General features: G+C 51.0%; 1 protein-coding gene across 1 annotated transcript in view; it reads left to right on the top strand.

Moving 5' to 3' along the window:
• Positions 1-22,726, top strand: part of AMPD3 (adenosine monophosphate deaminase 3) — a 48,559-nt gene that overhangs the window by 9,521 nt on the left and 16,312 nt on the right. Inside the window, exons 2-6 of the mRNA XM_081099092.1 lie at positions 2,168-2,393; positions 12,182-12,386; positions 16,487-16,649; positions 18,554-18,773; positions 20,973-21,102. Coding sequence (XP_080955218.1) covers positions 2,173-2,393; positions 12,182-12,386; positions 16,487-16,649; positions 18,554-18,773; positions 20,973-21,102 — 939 coding nt within the window. The 5' untranslated portion in view covers positions 2,168-2,172. The remainder of the gene's footprint in view (positions 1-2,167; positions 2,394-12,181; positions 12,387-16,486; positions 16,650-18,553; positions 18,774-20,972; positions 21,103-22,726) is intronic.

Raw genomic sequence — 22,726 nt, 5'->3', positions numbered from 1 at the left:
CCTTGGGGACCGCTTAGTCTAGTCCCTTTTTCTCACAGCTGAGAAAACGGGCAGATGCGGAGAATGTCTGTCCCAAGGTTGCTCAGTGAGTCCCTCCTCCCCCGCATTTGCTTCCTCTCCCTGCCAGACACCAACTGGGCACCGTCTCACCTTCATCCGCATCTGTTGGGCGGACAAAGCCACTTCTCTCTTTAAGCCTTCCCTAAAGAAACCATGGGGATAGATGGACAGGAAGCCCTTCTTCCAGAGCCACTCCCGGTGAGGTGGCTGTTGAAAGGACGCAGTATTCACCCATTCCCTAAGCGTGATGCTGCGTGTCCACCTGACACCCAGATGGACAAAGAGAAGCGGCACAGCGTCGCAGGTTAAGGGTACAAATGGAACCAGGTGCTGGGTTCAAATCCCTGTGCAGAGGCTCAGAGAGGAACAGGACAGGGGAGCCACGGCTGAGAACGGCATACGTCTCTGCTCACTGGCCAGTGAGCTCTCTGTGCCTTCATGGGGGCATCAGTAAAGGGCAATAGTAGGACTAACAGATGTAATAAATATAAAGGCGGAATGTACTTGATAAGTGCTATCTAAGTGTTAGAAAAAAACAAAACAGAAAGGCAGAGAAACAGGAAAGAAAGGCACTAACCAGGTGATGCAGGCAGCCAGTGCGGGGAGTGGATAGGCCACGCCTCTTACAGGAATTGACTTTTCAGCTGGGCTGCGAAAGATAAAGAGTATGCCAAACCTTTACAACAGTCCCCTCTTATCCACAGTTTTACCTCCTGTGATTTTACTTACTCATGGTGATCTGTGGTGTGGAAATATTAAATAGAAAATTCCAGAAATAAACAATTCATATATTTTAAATGGCATGCCACTCTGAGCAGCGTGATGCAATCTCGTGTGGGCCTGCTCTGCCTTTCCCGTGATGTGAGTCATCCCTTTGTCCGGCGTCCCCACGCGGTAGATGCTTCCCACCGTTAGTCACTTAGCTGTCTCCGTCATCAGATCGACTGTGTCACGGTGCTTGTGTTCAAGGAACCCTTATTTTACTTAATAATGGCCCCAAAGCTATTCACATAATTTTTATTCACATAACTTTCATTACAGTATGTTGCTATAATTTTTCTATTTTCCTATTTCTATTTTCAATGTTAGTTATTGTTGTTAGTCTCCCCCTGTGCCTAATTCATAAATTAAACTTAATCAGAGGTACACATGTATAAAAAAGTCATAGTATATTGCCCAGCTGTGTGGCTCAGTGGTCGAGCATCGACCTAGGAACCAGGAAGTCATAGTTCTATTCCCAGGCAGGGCATATGCCCGGGTTTTGGGCTCGATCCCAGTAGGGGGCATACAGGAGGCAGCCTATCAATGATTCTCTCTCATCATTGATGTTTCTATCTCCCTCTCCCTTCCTCTCTGAAATCAATAAAAATATATTTTTAAAAAAATCATAGTATATATAGGGTTCAGTATTATCTGGGGTTTCAGGCTTCCACTGGGGGGTCTTGCAACATATTCCCCATAGATATGGGGGTTGGGGGACTCCTGTATTGTATTTGTTGTGTCTTATTCGAAGTTCCAGAGGACTTGGAAGACTGTGGAACCGTGATTGAAAAATCTTTCTTTTCAGCAAACGGCCTTGTTTCATGTGAAGAGGAATGCAGCCTGGGATTCCCCAGGGCTCTGCTGTCGTCCCGTGGGACCTTAAGATAATCATCAAACCCTTTGGGCTTCGGGCTTCCCCTCTGTGCAGTGGGAATGAGGTTTGGTCACTGTTGCACCTGGAATGGCCTCCTCAGTCTGCGGGAGGAGGGTGCTGACCTCTTCCTTCTCCCCCACGGAAACAGAGCCGGGAAAGGCAGGGCTGTGGGTGTGCTTCGGATCCCGAGTTCAGGCCAATGGGAGCATACTTAGCGACAGTCCGTTCTCTGACTTCCGGACACTTGCTTTCTCATGGGATGCACCTGGCCCTGCAGTCTTCGCATCCAGCTACTTGTTGAGCTAGTTCTAGACATTGGCATGCTGGGTTTTTGTCAGGGGAAATCCTGAGTAGGCCGCTGACCCCAAGGACTGGGGGCCTGGCCCTTATTTCAGTACCTTCTCCTCCCCGCACGGTGACTCCGGCCACCCAGTAATTCGTGAAGGTTAATGCTTGTTCTTTCTCTGTTAGCCGAGATGCCGCGCCAGTTCCCCAAGCTGAACATCTCTGAGGTGGACGAGCAAGTCCGGCTCCTGGCCGAGAAGGTGTTCGCTAAAGTGCTCCGAGAAGAGGACAGCAAAGATGCCCTGTCCCTCTTCACCGTCCCCGAGGACTGCCCCATCGGCCAGAAGGAGGCCAAGGAGAGGGAGCTGCAGAAGGAGCTGGCGGAGCAGGAGTCGGTGGAGACCGTGAAAAGGTTTGTCCCCACGACTCAGCTGTCGTGTGCACAGTTGTGCAGACCCAGGCCGCCTGGGGACGTTCGTCCCGAGCTGAGGTGGCTCATGGGACCTGGCCTGTCCCTGGGAGCTGAGCTTACTTCTTAGCCAGAACCACTTGACCATCACTTAGTTCATGAAGGACATTTCGGTGTGGTTGAAAAGATAAAGAACCCGCTCTCTCTTTGCTGTTGTTTTAATAATGAACCAAGTACATAAATACACACTACTTCCAAATGAAATTGCTATTTTCTTTTTGTAAATTTTAGGATTTCTTGGGAAATACCAATTTTACTTCTTTTCATCACTTGACAAGTACTTTGCATTATCAATGAACTCAGCTCACTGTTTACCGGGTCCTATGCCATGCAATGGGAATGTAATAAAGAACAGGATAGATGTAGTCCCTCCCCTGTAGCGTTTACAGTGGTCTAGGCAGTAATTAAGTAAATGGACAAATTAATTTAAAAAAATGGACAAATTATGTGCAGTATTAGTCAGGTCTAATCAGAAAAACAGAAACCACGTGAGTACTGGAAATAGGATTTCATGCAGGGAGTTGGTTACAGAGGTGGTAGAGAACTGAGAACACAAGCAGGGGGGAGGGGGCCACCCAGAGAGTGGGCACAGTAGGAAGCAGCTACCACCGTTAGCTGGAGAGTCAGTGGAAAGAGGTGGCATTGCTGGAGCCCAGGGTGGAGAAGCTGGGACTGTGGTGGCCTTTCCCATGGACACTGGAGCCAAGGAGGAAAGGCAACAGCTGCAGAGATGCCTCCTAAGGCAGAGATAGGCGCAGGAGATACCTGGCTTTAATCCTTATGGCACCTTCCAGTTTTCTCCCGTGGTTGCCATTGGCCAAACCTAGCCAGAAGGTAGCTGACGCATAGGGGAACATTCACTCCTCGGGAAGGTGAGGAGTGAATCTGAAGACAGACAGGTCCAGGCCCAGGCCAGGGGCTCTGAAGGAGATGAATAGGAGTTTGAGAGAGAGGAAGAAAAGGCGTGTGTGCATGGGTGGGGTGGGGGTGGGGGATAGTCCTTTTTCAGAAGGGGTCGTTAGGGAAGGTTTCTTGGAAGAGATGACATTGTAGCTGTAAAGGATGTAAAGGGTGTAAAGGACCCAGCTATGTGCAGAGCTGGTGAGAACCATACAAAGGCCCTCTATCTTCAAGGCCCATGTGGGGTAGAGGTGTGCTTAAAGGGGTAAGCAAGCGCCAGGACAGGCATCAGATCAGACTGGCCTTGTGCTCCCCGATAAGAAGTTTGGATCTTGGTCCAAGTGCAGTGGGAAGCCCTCACCCTCTCACAGTTTAATCTCACCTGGGAGGGCAGAATTAAAGAGTACAAACCTTTGATGAAGTGTCCAGTGGGGCTCTGGCTGGACGCCTGCCTGGCCAGCGTACTGCAGACTTCAATAGCTAACGTAATGGAACTGGGGTCTCTTCTGTGATCAGGTTCTTCTTAAGGCACCTCCTTATTTTGAAAGGCAAGTCCTTTCCTTTCTTGGTAGAGTACAAGTTCAGTCTTCCCTTGACTTTTTTTGGAAAGAAGTAAAATGTTGAGTATTGGTACAAAGACAAGAACAGAGCTTCACCACCCAGAAAATAAACGCTCTCTCTCCTCAGAGGGGCTGTGAGCCCGTGAAGTGAAGGGGTTGTTGTTGCCATCTGCCAACTCCGAGTGCCAGCCTTGTATTGGGAGAGGAGGGGTGGCCCCAGGCTCAGCGGCATGGTCATCCCTGGTGGGCAAAGAAGGGCATGACTGTAGAGACCCTTGTCCCACTGCCCTGGCCTCTCAAATGGAGACTTCATGGGCTGACTGGTCTGTAGGACCTACTTTGTCTTTTGAATAAGCCTTTAAATCTTTAGTAAAGAGGGGTCCTGGCCTTTTTTCATTACCAGGAATAAGAGGTCTCTGACTCCAGTTTCCATTACAGAGAGACACTGGGCCAGACGTCTGTAAAAACAGATTGTTTCCTATCTTCCTCCAAGTGCAAATGGTGCTCTGTGATTCCAGATATTCTTCTGCAAATTCCTCTCCAGAAATGTTGTTCTGTCCCTACGTCCTAGGTTGTGGTGTCATGGTGTGCCTCCCTTTTAGACTGGAAGCTCCTTGTATCTGGCTCCCACTGCACCCCGGGATCCAGCCCAGGACTCGGCCTGTGTTGGTGAGCAGTGGGTGTGCAGCAGAGGAAAGAGCTCCTGTTTCCCCTGTGTCACCACAGATGCTGCGTCGGGGTGGCCACAACTCCCGGCACCATTGTGTTCTGCCACTCACCATTGAGCCCTGTGACCCCGGGACAAATTAAGAAACCTCTCTGTGCCCTGTTTCTTCCTCATCTATAAAATGAGGATGGTAATAGTAGTCGCTTTCATGAGGTGTCCTGAGGAATGAGGGAGTTAACATCTGTAAAAGGCTCAGGACAGGGCCTGGGTCACAGTAAACCCCATGCATATGTTCCCTATCCAACTTCCTGCTGCTGAGATGGAGATGGGCTGCAACAGCAGCTGCCTCTTGCCGTGGGTGAAGTGCTGGGCTGCCCAGTTTGCCTTCCTTCTGTAATCCCTGCATCTTAGTAAGTGGATATTCTTATGACCTCGATTTTGCGGATTAGGAAACTAAGGCTCAGAGAAGTTCATTTGCACAAGGACACGTAGCAAGTAAGTGACAGAGCAGGGACTAAAACTCACATCTTTTGCTGTGGAAACAAAGAAAGAGGTTTGGAATAAGCCTAGTCAAGTGTACATACATATATCAGTGAAATATGTAAAAAGATTGTCAAGAAATAAACACTTTTATTGGTGTTGGCAATATATGGGAATTTTAAAACATTAAAAAAAATCAGCAATCAATGAAAGACATCTAAAAAGGAGCATTAAAAACAACAGCGCGTATCTTTTGAATGCAGAACCCCACACTTTGCCCAGGAGGCTCTCCCACTGTTAGGGGTGGGGTGGGGTCCTTGGCTCCATCGTAGGCACTGGAGCGACATGGGTGTGGCTCCCCAATATGTAATTGGCCGCTTCTGAATGAGATGGGGAGAAACTGGGCCGAAGCTCTACTCTACCCCCTGGCTTTTTTTCTGCCAATGACAGCCTGGTCCCTGGACTACCTGGCCGATGTCTCAGTGTCCTCTGGGGCTGTGCACCCCCAATTTTGTCTTTCTGTTTCACTGCTCAGCAGAGGTACCGTTATGCAAATGTTCATGTGTGACCAGTTTAGTGGAGGAACCCTCTCCCCGGCCTCCTCTTCATCTCCAGCTCCTCCCTGACATTCTGAGTATACGCGGTGACAGGGAGCTTTCCTGCAAGGGGCCCACCGGCCTCCAAGTCTGCAGTCAGTGGATTTGTTTCAAACTGTGACATGAGATGGGGCTTCCAGTTTGGGAAAAGCCCTCCCTCGCCCTGGCTCCTCTGATAAGCCTGGATATTCCTGGTGCTTGGAGAAGGCTTTTTAAATTTTCTATTTTTACAACCATTCTCTTTTTCTCTTGTATGAAAAAAAAAAAAAAAAAAGGACTCTTCTAAGTCTACTGTAAAAGCATAAGATAGAACCAGGAAGTAAAACAGCTTCTTACAAAAAAGAAAGACTTGGTCTGTGAATAGGAAAGATGAGCGCCTAGAGCGCAGTGGCTTGCTGTGTAGGGTTCCAGTGGCTGTGAGAACTGAACTGGGCCCAGACGGCTCCCTTCCAGCATTGGGGGCTGAGTCCAGGAAGCCGGGGCCCAGGCTGCTGGGAGAAGCACGTGTTTTTACAGGCGAGGCCCCAATCAGGAGGCCAGCAGGGATGGCTTGCTGCAGGGCCCCGCCTCCTTAGGAAGATGGTATTGTCCAGGTCTCCACTGGGGGGGGGGTTGGGGGGACAGCTCACGGTGAGAGGGAGGGGTGGGCAATCTATGGAATCAAAGTCAGGAGCCAAAGACAAGAAGACAGGAAAAGCCCGGTGGTGCCCAGAAGCTATCTTTTGTTCACTTTGAATCTCTTCATATTACCTACCCCGAGTTCACCTAACAAGTATATAGTTGAAACTTAGCCAACATTGACAACACGAAAAATTTCTGAGCAACCAAAATGCACATTAATGCTCCCTGGCCTCTCCTATTTCTTCTTTTTAAGTAACTTTATTGGGATGTAATCCATATAACACACTATCCACCCATTTAAGATATAAAATTCAGTGGTTTTTATTACATTTGCAGAGTCGTGCAACCATCACCACCAGTTAGGGCTGGGATATTTTTATCATCTCCAAAAGAAACCTATACCTTTTAGCTATCATCCTCCCAATATTTCCATCCCATCTCCTATTTATTATTACGTTGCACAGATTCTAATAAGCTGGTGATCTTGTTTCTTATCCTGTGACAATTTTTTAAAAATTTATTGCTGACACTATTACAGATGTCCCTCATTTCACACCCCCCCCCTCCTTTACCCACCTCTACCCAGCCCCTGTCCCCACTCCCTCTGACCATCACCACACTGCATACATGTTCTTTGGCTAATCTCTTCACCTTCTTTCATCCCTCCTGCCCCACCCATCTCCCTCTGACATCTGCCAGTCTGCTCCATGTATCCATGCCTCTGGTTCTATTTTGTTCATTAGAGTCCACGTTGAAGTGAGATCCTATGGTATCAAATTTAAGGAAGCAAATGGGAAGTGAGAGAAGAGCTTTTAGAGACAGGGTCGCAGAAGGGATGTGTGGTGACTATGAGCCCAGGCGTTGGATCCAGTCCACTGGGTTCAGATGACAGCCCTGTCTTTCATCAGGTCTGGCCTTGGGCGCGCCTTCTAACTGCAGGAGAACCATTTTCAACCTGTGCAGTGAGTGTAATTAAAGGACCCATCTTGTGAGAATTAAATGAGCTAACACGCATGACTGCTTAGCACAGTGCTGGGAACATTATTAGCGTTCCTGTTTTTGTTATTGTTGGTATTAGACAGGCAACAGTGAGGGAGGAAATGGAACAGTTGTGAAAAGCAGATGAAGAATTCGAAGCACTGCAGTCTCAGAGCAAAACGCCTCGAAGATGGTGACTGGATCGTACAATGATGACCCTGAGTCACCGAGAGAACTTTAGATTATGTGCAGCACGCTCTGACTAAGACTCAGGATTATGATTTTCATTGTAAAAAGCCACACCAAAGTTGGTATTTTTAAAAATTAGGGGACAGACGTGATCTGAAAAATGTAGCTCTCCAAAACAGCAACTTCCTCAAGAATGTACTGAGTAAAGCAGGTAAATAGATACTTGTTATGAATTGTGTATAGCTCAGATAAAGTGCTGTTACATCATTTATTTTATGAAACTTCTTCAATCTGGGGGAGGTAACTTATTCATTCATGGCCATTGACAAAGGAACTTCATTTGAAACAGCCAATTCATCTGCTTTTTCAAGTTGAGAGTGGAGCATTTAAAACTTAATTTAAAAGGTAGTAAGCTTGTACTTCATTTTGACCTCTGGGATCTTTCTGGAGAAGGGCAGCTGGGAAGGCCTGGGGAAGGGGAACTAGGGAGGAGGCGGGAAAATGGAGACCGGCCCTTGGTCGGGAGGGAGGGAAGGAGAGGAGACAGCCATAGGGGAGGGTTCTCTATTAGAAGGAAGTGATGCAGGGAGCCTTCTCTGACCTGCTGCTCTGCTGCACCTGCCCCCAGTCTGGAGCAGGTGTCTCCTCTGGGATCCCCAACAACCAAGGCTTTCTCACCACACCAACCACGTTGTCTGATGACAATGAGGACAGTCTGTTGAACTGTCCAATCATCAGTGCCATTACCGGTCAGCCCCTGGAGTCAGGGTTAAATTTCATCAATCCATCTACCCCCAGGGCCTGGCACAAGTAGATTATTCAATAGAGAGGGGTCCCCCTGTGGCCCCTGATTCACTGTACATAATTGAGAGCCTTTGGGGAAAGGTTTGCTCTGGTGCCGCGCCCTGCCTGGCAGTCCTCTGGGCAGACTACACAGGGCGGTGGGCTGCAAAGGCCCCTGGGAAGATGCCAGCTGTTCTCTAGAAGAGCAAGAGGGGCCCTGCTTCTTACCTTGGGCTTAGCACATAAATCAATCAAATGTTATGACCGAAGACTCTGGGACGTCTGGTTCCCAGGAGCTGAGGAGGGCTAGGGAGTGGGGCAGGGGAAGAGTTGGGACACCGTGAGTGGCAGAGGCAGCCAAGGGCCCTAGAGCATGCTGGTGCGGGCATCTGAACAATGGAGAAAGGCTGTTCACCATCTTGTGTTGACAAGATGGTCAGGCAAGAAGGTCCCTGTGGCCCAGGAGGACGAAGCTGCTTCCTGGCCTGTGGGCTCTCTGGCCTGGCCTGGAGCTGGTGTCCTCATAGCCCCACACCCCGCCAGAGTTTTGGCAGGAGTGTGTGTCTGCCAGGGGGACATGTGGGCAGAGAAGGAGGGGATGTGCCAGCTGTGGCAGAGTGAGCTGGCTTCCTCTGGTGCCCCAGGGGTGGCACAAGGTGCAGCAGGTGCATCTGTGGACAGACAGATCTTGGCCCATCAAAAGGAAATGCTTTCTAACAAATGGAATGGATCGTGTTTTGTTCACCTTGTGTTTATGTGCCTAACACTGGCCTGGCCCAGAGTAGGTGCTTGTCAGATGGTTTTTTGAATACGATCGAATGCTGATGTGTTATTCAGAAATGTAGTGAGCTCTCTGTCACTGGAGATATTCAAGCAAAAGCTGCCGCTGTGAGAGGGTTGGAGTATGTCATCTTTAAAGTCCTTTCCAGCCAGGAGACCCCCATGGCTCTAAAATTCAGATAACAGTTATGGTAAGCTTTTATTGTTGTGACACATATGGGGAGCTTCAGGTGGTCTTGAGAGGGAAAGAAGGATGTGTGTGTGTGTGTGTGTGTGTGCACAAACACACGCACACACACACACAGCTGCTGCTCTCATTTTTGTTGGCTGAGCCTCGGTTGTATAGAATGGACACTAGATACGGGCTTATGATGTCCCTCCCTAATCTCCAGACCCTTTGAATATCATGAGACATCACTCCTGTGATTATGCTGTGATATGTGGCACAGTGGACCTGAAGATTGGGACGTTTCCAGGTGGGCATCACCTAATCACAGGCTGGTCGTGGAGGGGGGAGTCAGAGAATCAGAGCACCGGAACCAAGGTCATGCCTGGCTTTGAAGATGGAGGGTGTCTGTGTGTAAGAAAGCGAGTGACACCTGCCCAGGAGCCAGCAAGGAACTAGGGGCCTCAGGCTGTGGTCCCCATGGAACTGGATTCTGCCAGTACCCTAAATGAGCTTGGGAGTGGATTTCCTCCCCAGAGTCTCCACATAGGAGCTCAGTGTGACCATCATCTTGATTTTGCCCTTCGATACCCTGAGCATTGAGCCCAGTCACGCCCGCCCAGACTTCTCAGCTGCAGACCTGTGTTGTGTGTTGTTGAAGCCATCTGGCTGTGGCAGCTTGTCATGCAGCAAGAGAACATGAACACAGGGCCCTCTCCATGGACTCCATTGAGCTTTCTCAATTTTCTGAGACACAAACTTAGTGGTTAGCTCTGGTTACTCCAAGCCCTTTCCTAAGGTGAGTGGGCCCTGAGGAGGGGTTGGCCCATCTGGTGGTAAACCTTGTGTCTGCAAAGTCTGAGCTCCAGCCTGCGGATGCTCACATGTGACATCTGGGCTCACCTGAAGACCGAGGCTGGAGCCATAATGGACGTCTTCAAGAAGGAGACTTCTTTGGACACCAGCATGTGGACACTGGCTTCCTCAGTGGGCAGAAGGATGTGGACATTTCTAGGACAAGCCTGGTGGGGTGTTGGCTTAGCCAGCCTCCCAGCTTTCTGATCGTGGGGTGCTTTTTTTTACTGTTCTTACCTTACACGTCACCTTGCTTCTCCTTGGCGGGACCAGCCATCAGGCGGCACTGGCTGAAGCATGTGTGGCACTTGGCTTAGAGATTAACAACAGTGACCTGGCAGGCTTGTGAGTGACACAGAAGCCAGTCTCATGGGGCTCGAGGGAGCCTGTCAGAATGTGAGAGGGAGCCCAAAGCATGGCTCTTCCTCTAATTGCGAATGTCCAAACAATGCGAAAGTGAGAACCTCATTACTCAGGGTGATGATGGACTGACATGAGCTGGCATCGTCCTTGGCTCAGCTCTGTGTGATGAATGGATGGCAGGCTGCGGAGGCCTGGGCTGAGGCTCCTGGCGTTCGTTCAGGCTGAGTTTCCCAAACAACGCAGTGCACCTGTTATGCAGGGCCAGGGGCTGGGCAAAGATGGACTCTGGGAAAGTGGTCGCCTCCACTTTCCAGGTGTAAACAGCCTTGTGCCCAGAGAGGTGATGAGGAACAGCAAGCCATGGCAAGTGGTGGGTGTATAAACAAGGGAGGGAACTGTGGTTCCTGAAAAATCACCAGTGGGTCTGTGAGGAGATCTGGCCAAGAGCCAGGAGGAAGTCAGCTGCTTCCTGTGAGCCATGAGACTCTTTTAGAGATTAACCGATTTCTCCACACCCTATAGGTATCACTGGTGCCTAGAGAAGAGGAGGGGCTCTGTGGACTCTGGTGGGTCATGGTTGTCACCCAGTCCTTTGCTGGTGGCTGTAGGCTCTGACACCACGGGGTGGCAGTGCTAGGGGGCTGGGCTCCACTGGAGGCAGAGAGAGCGGAGTGTTCAGGGCCTCGCCTCACTGCTGTTAATTCCCTTCCTGGGATCCTAAGACTTGGGATGTTGTCATTGGAAACATTACTATTTAGTTAATGAGGAAGGTGAGTATTCACAAATCAGCATTGCAAATAAGCATGAGATGTAGCATTTAAAAAAATATATTTTTATTGATTTCAGAGAGCGAGAGTGAGATAGAAACATTAATGATGAGAGAGAATCATGGATCGGCTATCTCCTGCGTGCCCCACACTGGGGATTGAGCCCATAACCCTGGCATGACTTCCTGGTTCATAGGTTGATGCTCAACCACTGAGCCACGTCGGGTGGGCGAGCGAGATGTAGCATTTCAAACTGACCTTGTTGTGCCCACTTCTCCACGAGTTTGTAAAGTCATCTATTGGTGCCAAGGTGACGGGTCCAGAGGGACCTGAAATTGATGCTGACTAATCAGTTTTCCATAGTAGACTCAGGTCTGTGCCTGCCAGGCAGAAGCAGCTAGGAAGGCTCATGGCAGCCTCGAGGAGGGAGCAGCCGGGGTAACAGGGTGGAGCAGGTACCAGGGAGGGAGGAGGCCCAGGGCTAGCTGCCACCTTGCCTTGTGACTTTGAGTAAGCCCTTTTCCATCTCTGGGTCCCTGACTTTTATGAAACAATGAGGTGTGACTGGTTCCTGGTCTTGATGTCCTCTGGCGCCAATGCTCCAGATTTCCAACTCTGGGAAATAGTGTCACTTCTCTCTGTGACCCTGCTCATAGTCCTTCCTGAGACTGTCATACGCTGGGACTTAGACTTTGGGTTGTCTGAAGACAGCATGCTGGTTGACTTGGCATTGTCCTCTTCTGTCCTCGGGGTTAGACCCCTGCAGGATGGTCTGTCCTCCTCTTCACAAAGCAAACAGCCCATGACCATTATTAGTGACCACAGCGATGGGTGTCTGGATGGCTGTTTTGTATCTTACACAGGTGTGTTTAAGAGGAAACCATAACTAATTAGATCTTAACAGTAAGACCAACATCAGTGATGAATCAGAGCAAAACTCTCCTGCCACGGGTATAACAAGACTCTTTATCACTTGCCCCAATTAGCTACTGACATCTCCCCCTTTTCCTTGTGCTTGGCTTTTAGAAAGAAAAGTTTCAAGATGATTCGGTCCCAGTCCCTGTCTCTGCAAATGCCAACGCAGCCAGATTGGAAGGGCCCCCCGACAACCACTCCAGCCATGTCTCCTGCAACACCTGTGCCCCCTGGAGCCACTTGCCAGCTCGCGCCAGCACCTTTTGCCATGCCCGAGTACCAGCGGGTAACCATCAGCGGAGATTACTGTGCCGGGGTAAGGTGTCTCCCACTCGCCCTACTCTCCCTCTCCGTGGGATCCCCTGGGGGCTGCGTGAGGGTGGGATGTGCCTTGTGCAGAGGCCAGAGCCCGTTGGGCCATTGGGTTATGCCCAGCCCTGAAGCCTGGCCCAGTCTGTAGGTGTCTGGCAGTGGGCAGGAGGTATAGGAATTAGAAAAGGAGGGTCCTGGCTGAGGTTGTGGGGTGTCTAGGGTGCTGTCCATTCCTGTGAGGAGGGCCTGGGCTGTGAGCTGACACGCTGTGCCCATGGCCTATCAGTTCTCTGTGTTCTGTGCCCTGAAGCCCATTGAGGAATGTGCCCCCCCCCTTTTTTTAATATATTTTATTGATTTTTTACAGAGAGGAAGGGAGAGGGATAGAGAGCTAGAAACATTGATGAGAGAGAAACATCGATCAGCTGCCTCCTGCACATGCCCCACTGGGGATGTGGCCGCAACCAAGGTACATGCCCCTGACCGGAATCGAACCCGGGACCCTTGCATCCGCAGGCCGATGCTCTATCCTCTGAGTCAAACCAGTCAGGGCGAGGAAGGTGCCCCTTTAGTGTTCCCAGATATTGAATGGATTCAAAGTCCTGTTGTTGATTGGTTTGCTGATTCGGCTCTCTCAGCTTCCTTAGATATAGGTTAGCCCTCCAGCCAGGAAGAGAGGGTGCTGATGAGGAAGTGAATGAGCTGATGTACACACCAAGTCAGTTAACTCAGTTGCTGAAAATGTGCTAATTTCAGCTGGTAGGAGGATGCATTTTTATTGCTTACTCAGAAAGAGAAATATCACTGAAGTTAGTGCTGGGGTTAAGTTTGGTTCTGTCTCCCTGGCCCTCAACCTACTACTTGTGCCTATTACTTGACCGTGTTATTCTCTTTCTCTTTCCTTTTTCACGATAGTTTTAGAATATATACTATACCAGAGAAAGCAAAGTGGCTTATGACTCTTCTTACACATTTCCCCCTAGCCATAACAACATATATTATTTTGGGGGCAATAGAGAATCCTTGCATATGGTATAAAGTATAAAAAAAAACAAAAATTATATGGTTCTCCAGCACCCAGTTCCCTTTCTCAGAGGCAGTCCTTGGCTTGATTTCTTGTGTGTTACACATACCTGGCCTGTGTACCTGCAATTAATTATACACACATGGTTCGTTTATTTGTACACAAACGGTAGTTTACTATACACATGATATAACTGAGCCTAGCTTTTTTTCACTTAACAGTCCCTCTTGGAGATAATGCCATATCATTAAAGAACATCCTTGTTCTTTTTTTAAAAAATTATTTTAAAGTTGCTACCAGCAACAGTGCAAACATTCCAAACACCTGCGAATTGTCATTTTATTTTTTCAAAGTGCATTTTTGTTGATTTCAGAGAGGAAAGGAGAGGGAGAGAAAGATAGAAACATTAATGATGAGAGAGAATCATTGATCAGCCTCCTGCACACCCCCTACTGGGGATCGAGCCCGCAACCCAGGCATGTGCCCTTGACCAGAATCGAATCTGGGGCCCTTCAGGCCAACACTCTATCCACTGAGCCAAACCAGCTAGGGCATCCTTGCTCTTTTTTACTAATGCATAGTACATTCTGTGCGATGTACACTATCTTACTCATGTGCCCATGGATGGGAATTTTGGTTGATTGGAAGCAATGCAGGCCTTGTCTGAAGACTCAGCTTCCTGTCCTATGTCCCCCCAGCCGATGGCCTTTGGGCAGGGCAGTGGAAAGGGAGAGTCGAGGTGGGCTGACAGCTAGCTGAATGGGAGGACATTGGCCGGGGGCCATGGTCGGCAAACTGCGGCTCGCGAGCCACATGCGGCTCTTTGGCCCCTTGAGTGTGGGTCTTCCTAAGCCTTAGGAGTACCCTAATTAGTTAATAACAATGTACCTACCTATATAGTTTAAGTTTAAAAAATTTGGCTCTCAAAAGAAATTTCAATTGTTGTACTGTTGATATTTGGCTCTGTTGACTAATGAGTTTGCCGACCACTTGCCTGGGGCATTAACTAGCTTCTTTCAGTCAGTCTCCTGGCTGGCATGTCGTAGGGCATGGAGCCTATGGGCAGTTGGTCCCAGAGAGCTACAAGTCTATGTCAGGCAGGCTGACCTTGCAGATCTCCTTGGCCCCGTGGGTCTGCTGTCAGACATGAGGCCTGCAGTGCCTACAAGTTGGCTGGTGGTTCCTGGTCCCCCTGAGCACCCCCTCGGACATCTTCAGCTGTGGCCTGAGCCCCTGGCCGTGCTGGGTCCATTGGTTTTGCAGACAGCATGTTTGCCTTTGTCTAAGCCAGTGGCTCTCAACCTTCTGGCCCTTTAAATACAGTTCCTCATGTTGTGACCCAACCATAAAATTATTTTCGTTGCTACTTCATAACTGTAACGTTGCTACTGTTATGAATCGTCATGTAAATATCTGATATGCAGGATTGGTCTCAGGCGACCCCTGTGAAAGGGTCGTTTGACCGCCAAAGGGGTCGCGGCCCACAGGTTGAGAACTGCTGGCTAAGGTGTTGTGTCTGCTCACCTATTTATTCCTGCTGCTCTCAGAAGCCATCTGGAAGGGCTGAAATGGAATTGACACACCTTCCTGGGGACACTTGGAGTCAGGAAAGGGAAAGCTACTTCCTTAGCCAAAAGCAAGGAGTAACATTCAGTAAAAGGATAACAACGTGCGTGGAAAAGATATGCCAGTTTCGGTCCTCTGAGGCCTGAGCCGGGGGTGGGGGTGGTGGGGGGTTGGGGGAGAAGGGGGCAGGGGCGATTTTAGCTGCATCTGTGATGATTTATTTATTCTAACCTATAAGAGATCCGAAACCATGATGAAAAAATATTAAAATTGTTAGCTCTGGGTGTCTGCCAGTGCTTGTTTGTATGTTTAAAATGTTTCAAAACTAAAGTGATTTTTTCATTAAAGCAGAGGAGGACGCTTTCAGGCCTCAGCCCTCCACGCTCCTCTCACCCGCATCTCGTCCGCCCTTTGCTGTGTCACATATCCGCTGTTATGACAGTTTAGCTGCTCGTCTCCCGAGCGCATTCAGATTCTGCCCCACACATCCTTCCCAAACTGACTAAGACTGATGAGGTGGGAGTTCATCTCATTCGTCTTTGAACACGAGGCAGCTCTGGGAATGCAGAACACCCCTGGGCTTTGGGAATCAGTCAGATCAGGCTCTGCAGTTTGATGTTGTGACTTCCTGGCGCGTGATTTATCCTCGCTGGGCCTCGGTTCCCCCATTTGTAAAACAGGTTGCAGTGAGGACCCAATGAAATCTATGGCGAGGGTCTAGCACACGAGATCGGTCCCTACATGCTGTGGCTGGTGAATTTGGGTGAATTTGGGTGAGAGCCTGGGGGCGGCAAAGCAGCGGAGTGAGCAGGCAGACGTTTTTATTATTGCCTCCAAAGGACCCGTCAGCTGACAGCGAAGACGCTCACCCTCGTGAGGGACACGGTCCAGGCGCTGCCTCTGTGTGCTGGGTGTGGCCGCAGGCTTGTGCTTTAATCAGCAGCACTGGAGGCGGGCTGGGGGTGTGCCGGCGGAGTACCTGCCTCCCTACTAACTCTCCTCCTGTGTGGGTCCAGGAGACTGTCCCAGGTCAGGGGTTTGCTAGGACTCCTGGGGCTCAGCACGTAGCTGTACTCTGACTAGGATTCATTACAGCGCAAAGATACAGAGCAAAACCAGCCCAGGGGCAGGTCCCCGGGGCAGAGGCGAGGGGAGGTCGCCTCCCAGCGGAGTCACCGCAGCACACTTAATTCAGAGGGTGGCAACACGTGTGAAGTGTCATCTATCACGGAAGCTCATGAGAGACTCAGTGCCCAAGGCTTTTATTGAGGCTGGTCTCACACCTGCATAGCACATCCCCCCATTCCAGACTCCCAGAAGGAAATCAGGTGTTCAGCATAACCCTGTTTGTGCAAGCAGCACAATGAACCACTCTTACAAGTCAGGGAATGGTGGGAATGCTCCCGAAACCCGGTTCCCAGCTGCCAGCAAGGGCCAGCCGTGCAGCAGGTCTTGCTAAGGACCGTGGCCTCAGGCCGGCTACACGAACTCTTCCTGCACACCTTCCTCTGCAGATCACCGTGGAGGACTATGAGCAGGCCGCCAAGAGCCTGGCCAAGGCCCTGATGATCCGGGAGAAATATGCCCGGCTTGCCTATCACCGTTTCCCACGGACCACAGCCCAGTACTTGGGCCATTCACGGGTGGATGCAGCCTCTCCGGGGGAGGGCTTCCCAGGTACGGTGCTGTGGCTGCAGGTGGGGTTCCAAGTGGACATGGTCCAAGAGTTGGCCAGGACTTTTTACTAGCTGGATCTGTTTCCCCCAGATGGTGTTGTAAGGGTAGGGTGCTGGCTTCACCCCCCACAGAACTGAGCTGTGGAAGTTAGGAGAGAGATGAAAGTCGGGACCTTGGGAGTTTTCCAGGGCGACAGGCAGTCATGTGGGGTATTTTAAAAAACATGATCAGACATTAAATGCCAAATTAGTGTGTGTGTGGGGGGGGGGGGGCGGGGGTGAAGGTAAGTTATAGGAGGCATGTTCTGGGATAGGGGAGGTAGGCTTGGGGGTCAAACCTACCTGTAGTCTGATCTAAGCTCTGCCACTTTCTTGGGCAAAGATTTCTCCAAACCTCAGTTTCTCAGTCTGTAAAATGGGAATACTAATAGTACCTGTCACCTGGGCCTGCTGAGAGGATTGCATGAAGGAATGAATGTGAAGCAGTGAGTGCAGTCCTGGCACCCAGTGAGTGTTCAGTAAATGGAAGCTGGTTTACGCTGTGGGTTTGGGAGGTTGGCGAGGGCAGGATCATTTCTGGGGGGCTCTGTTCGTCCGGTGAAGGACCCAGGAGCAGTAGAGGCTGTGAGATGAATGAGCACCACAGGAAACCTCGATATTGAAAGTTGTTGTTGGTGGTGGTGGTGGGGGGGGGGGGATCCAGTAAGGGCCTGATGGTCTGTGCCAGTGCCCATGACCCAGGCTGCCCCCGGAGTGTAGTTGGTGCCATTTCTGGCCTCCTTGAAGCTCTGAGACCTGGACTTTGAGTATCCGTTACCACCAGGGGCCCTGGGTAAATCTCAGCCCTTCGCACCCATTTCCCTGTTTGTCTGAGGGAAGTTGATCCCACCTGCCCCATTTTTGGCAAAGGCCGGCAGGAATGACTGTCAAATGTGTACTTTCTACAAAGCAGAGTACCCAGGGGTCCTGGCATGAGTGTGGTGGGTGGGGGCTGTGGCTTCACCCAGGCCTTTGTACTGCTGGCATCTCACAGGCCACTGGCACATCTCAGGGACTCTGAGCAGAGCAGAAGCCCCCAGTTCCACTGCTGTGAAGCATAACCTGTTCCTTGGCCAGAGACAGAGCTTAGCAAGAGTCAGGAAAAGTCATTATGAGAATAATGCCCAGTAATTTACATGTCGGGCATTGCTATTTACAAAGCATTTTTCTATACCCACTCTTGCAGCCCTCACAATGAGCTGTGAAGGCAGGGTGTGTAATCCTCAGATGAGCAGACAGGATCAGAGGTAAAGTGGTTTGCTCAGCGTCTCATAGCTGGGCAATAGCCAGGAGTAGCTTCCTGCCCACCATGGGCCAACTCAACCCATAGCGGCTGGCATTCCTTGCTCTGTGGGATACCAGCCTTATTCTGTGCTCACCTGGGGGTGGGGGGCGCCTTAGCCCCTTGGCTGCCCTGGGCTCAGGAAGCTGTGGGAGGACAGGGATAGCTGTGCTCTCGGGGCAGTCCCAGGTGCTGTCTTATTAGGAGAGGACACAGCTGCCCTTTTCAGTGCACCTGGTGGCCCTGAAGTGCCCAGGAGGTTTCAGCTCATTTCAGTTAAATTTTAAAAACTTGCCAGCCACGTACCAGGGATTATTCTAGGAAATGGGGATGCAGAAACGAACCAGACAAACATGTACCACCCAGGATAACTAAGTGAACTTATTTTACATAGTCATAGGTGCTAAGGAAACAAAGTCAAGCGGGAAAGAGGGTGTGAGATGCCAGGGTGGGCGGGGTGGGGGTGGGGGTAGTGGTTTTTGTATGGGATGACCAGAACAAGCCTCACTGAGAATGTGCCTTTGGAGCCCACGTGAGCTCATTTGGTCAAGGGCACTTTGCCATCGCTCAATCCTGTTTTGCAGAATTCCACCCTCTCCCACTGCCCCAGGAAGACCCTTACCGTATGGATGATGCTCCCCCCAACCTGGGCTACCTGGTCCGCATGCAGGGGGGCATCCTCTTCGTGTACGATGACGAGAAGATGCTGGAGCGCCAGGAGCCCCACAGCCTGCCCTACCCCGACCTGGAGACCTACACGGTGGACATGAGCCACATCCTGGCCCTCATCACTGATGGCCCCACGTAAGCCAGCTGCCCCCCAGTCTGCCTCTCTGGCGTGGGTGCTACTCTGTAGGGAGGGGGCTGGGAAAAGCCATCTAGGTCACTCCTGTGCTCTGGGTATTCTCACACTTAAACCACCCCAGAAAGAGAGTGGTTTCCCTCTACCCCGTGCCCTGTGGGTTTCTGCAACAGTTTTCCATCACAGGCTGGCGTATTAGAGTTGGTATTTCCTGTCCTGCATGCGTAGGTGTGGAGCTCCTGCTTGCTGGTGGTCACCTGTGCACCTTAGGATGGCTATCCCTCTGCTCCCAGGCATGATGACTGCCTTGCACAGTCACCAGCCCAAGGCATTCCTGTAGATGGTCGAGGAACAGTCAGGGCTGTTGCTTCAGGTGCTGGCTTTTCTGTGTTTCTGGAGGGGAGAGTGCAGGGAGCTTGGGAACCCTGTGCCACAACCCCCATGATGCTTGTGGGCTTGGCTCTTGTTAACCTGGCAGGCAGTTGTCTTCTTGACTTTGGCCCCTCACTTCTTGGTGAGCACTTAAGCTAATCAGCAATGGAAGTGCAGCATGACTGGACCCTGGGTGGCTGTGCTGGGTGTGCCCAGGCAGGACTAGGGGTCTCGGGGAGGGAGAGGGTGCTGGTCACCACTGAGGAACTTCTTTCTTGCCCTGCCTTTTGGTTTTTACTGGGAATGAGTGTGAGGCCAGTCTCCAAGGGAGGAGAGTGGGCCCGAGGGGGATGGGCAGGTGGGTCTTTCTCCTCCCTGATCTGAGGGAAGATAAGACCTGGAAGAGGGGAGGGACAGTTCCTGGGAGGCTCACTTCAGCCAAAGGGAGGAGCTTTGAGGGAAAGCGGGTGAGGGTGTGTGCTCAGTGGCCGTCCTGTCTGGGAGGCTGTTAAGGTGAATCCTACTGGGGAGAGGGACTGCGCAAGGTTGTTGCAGAAGACCAAAGAAATACCAGGCACGCTTCCTAGAGGAAGGGAGGGACCCCGTTTATTAACACTAGTGGACTCCGGGAATAATTTCCAAATCAGAGTGAAGAAACACGCAGAGGGCTTCACCTTTTATAACCTTCTGGGGTCTTTGTCTTGCGGATATGGTTCCACCCCTTTTCTGCAGGCTTACAGGAAGGGCCCGGGTGTTGAGGCCCCCAGATCCATTGATCTGTCCTGGGGCCAGCGATAATGACCTCCCCCCCCCCCCCCCGCCCCAGGGCAGTGCGTTGTTCACAGTTTTTATGGCCTGACACCCTTGCAAGACCAGTTTCCTCCTCAAGGTGATCTTTGAAATCCCTGGTGACCCGATACACTCCTGCTCTCCTCTCTGGGGCTCATCTTGACTGGCAGATGACCATGCTGTTCCAGGGGCCACAGCCGCTCTTTATGGAAGTCTGAGTGATTGGATGCTAAAGGAGCTGCTGTTTGTGGGGACACAAGGAAGCACGTGGCATGAACTGTGGCTGAAGGTTCTGTGTGGCTGTGGGCACAGGCACGTGGCCAGGCATCCAGGCTAGGTGTGGGCTGGCAGCTGGCCTTGAGCAGGGGGCTCCCCCATTCACCCCAATAGCTTTTTTGCCAGCTGGTAGGGGCATCAGTCAGAGCAGAGATTTCTGTCCTAGTAACAGACATCTCTACATTCCTCATCTGCCCACAAAAAAACCTCCGAGCTGAGAGGTCCTTGGGTCTCGGGCTTGGGAGCCGGCCAAGATGGGCAGGTCATGCCTGAGAGTTTGACTGTATTACCAATCTCCTAGGAAGAAGTTAAACTCCTTTCAAAGAATTAAAGGCGGCTGAGGATAGATGGGAGGAAAAGAAACAGAAGCAGTCAAGGAGGGAGACTTTATTGAGCATCCACTTCACATGCATGAACCCGTTTCACCCTCCCGTTAATCTTGGGCATTGCCAGCGTCTTACTTGTTCCTGGGAAATAGAGGCTCAAGAGCCGTTGCCTAAGCACAGAGCTAGAAGTCAAAGAACCTGCATGAGGTTGCAGAGTCAGCGCCATTGCCCTGTGTCAGCTGCTCATTTACTTCAGGGCACAGGGATGTGGGTACATAGCTCCTTCAGCTGGGTCTGTAGAGAGCTGGGACCTCCTCCCTCCCTGCGCCATCCTGACCTTCCACTTGAGGGTGGGTCCCTGCAGACCCTGGAGGTCTCCAAACCGGAGAGCTCGATGAGACTTCTCAACTCTGGTTTCTCTCCCTTCCCAACCTGCAGGAAAACATATTGTCACCGGCGACTGAACTTTCTGGAATCCAAGTTCAGCCTTCACGAGATGTTAAACGAGATGTCTGAGTTCAAAGAGTTGAAGAGTAACCCCCACCGAGACTTCTATAATGTGAGAAAGGTGTGTTCCTGGGCTGGGGTTCAGACCCCTTCCCATCGCTCTTCTAGCCCACAGGGATCCCCTGAGTCGGTCTGGGGCCGGTGCCCTTGGTTGGTCTTCCTTGGCCAGAGCAGGTGATGTGTATGTGCAGAAGGAAGACCAGCGTGCTGCCTTCTGTGTGTCAGGCCATCATGCCCCAGATGGTACGTGATACCCATGTTGTGCATCTGTTGAAATGTGTCCTCTACCTTGGAAAATAGGCATGACCTGTTCATTGGTCATCGGTGGAGGCCAGGTTATTTTTAAGGTAGAGGATGTATTAAATTCATCACGGAGAGAAAAGACTGTTAAGACCTCTTTGGACTTGGGAGTTCCAGATTTTGCTTCCTTTGGAATCAAGTGTATTTAAAGAAAAGTATGTACTCCCCCTCTGCCTCGCTCTAGAGTGGATGAGAGGGCTTGGCCTGGACTCAGGTGGTAAATGATCTCAGTTTCTGGCTTTTCCATTTTCTTCCATTTAACTAATATACAGTGAAGCAAGGGAGTAGTGCTAAGCATGGGGCATTTGCTGTTGAACAAGAATCACTTCTTGTAGGTGGGCTCAGGGAGGATGTGGATCCTCTGGGAAAGCCCAGCTCAGGTGGGCAGCACTCAGCAATGGGAGACGGAAGGCTCCATCTGGGGAAGCCTCAGGGTCCTGCCTGTTAAGCATCATGGAGTCTGGCATGGACTCCCACTTGGATGGGATCCTTAAGAAATGAGAGTTTGGCTTCAGCTCTTGGGCTGTGAGGCTTCTGGAAGTGTTTGGGGTTTTCCAGACAGAGGCGAATAGATGTACGTAGACACCACCTACCTAGCATTTTCACCTCCAAGCACCATTTGTTCCTTCTCTGTGAACCTGGGTGTTCATACAGATGGCTGCCTCCGTGTCTCTGTCAGCTCCTCTCAGCCCTGCCCAGATGCACCCACATGTCCAGCACAGGCCCAGATGAGTGTCCAAGCTCAATGCAGTCCTGCCCTCTGGACGCATATGCTCTGGATCTGACTGCTTCCTGTTGCCTGGGGCCGAGGTGGCCTTGCTGACAGTACTGGTTCCCACACTGTTGGTTTCTGAGGCGGGGCCCAGTGGGTATTCCTGGGCCAACCAGCTGCTCTATAGCCACGATGTGGGAGAGTCCTTATGGGGCAGTGTTACATACCAGAGCCCATCCTCAGGGTTCCTTGTCTCTCTGGGGTTAATGTGCTGTCTGGACAGAGATGGCCTTGACCCCTGTGCTGTGATGCAATCACCTGTTCTCTGGCCCCATAGTCAGTCCAATAAATCCAGGTCTGCTCTGAGTTTAGGCCTGTGCCTGCCCCTCCCCGCCTTCTGGGAGCTGGCTATTTTATCTTACCCTGGAAGCATCTACTATGCGGGGAGAGCTGGCTTTCTGAAATCCAGGCTGGGCTGGGAGGGTGGCCTCCACATTCCCGAGGTGGCTGGCAGAGTCCTGAGGGCACGCTAGGGCCGGGCTCCCAGGAGCTGTGCATGGCCATGATGTGGGCAGTATTTGTGAAAGCACCTACAACATTGCAGCAGGTCATGGGTTACGACATCATGAGGCCAGCAACTGTGTAACTGAGACAACTGGTTTCCGCTCAGAGC

Source organism: Myotis nattereri, assembly GCF_964212035.1.
Source record: "Myotis nattereri genome assembly, chromosome: 9".
In the NCBI taxonomy this organism is placed as follows: domain Eukaryota; kingdom Metazoa; phylum Chordata; class Mammalia; order Chiroptera; family Vespertilionidae; genus Myotis; species Myotis nattereri.
The sequence above is the reverse complement of the archived record's forward strand: the minus strand, read 5'-3'. Positions and strand labels throughout refer to the sequence as shown.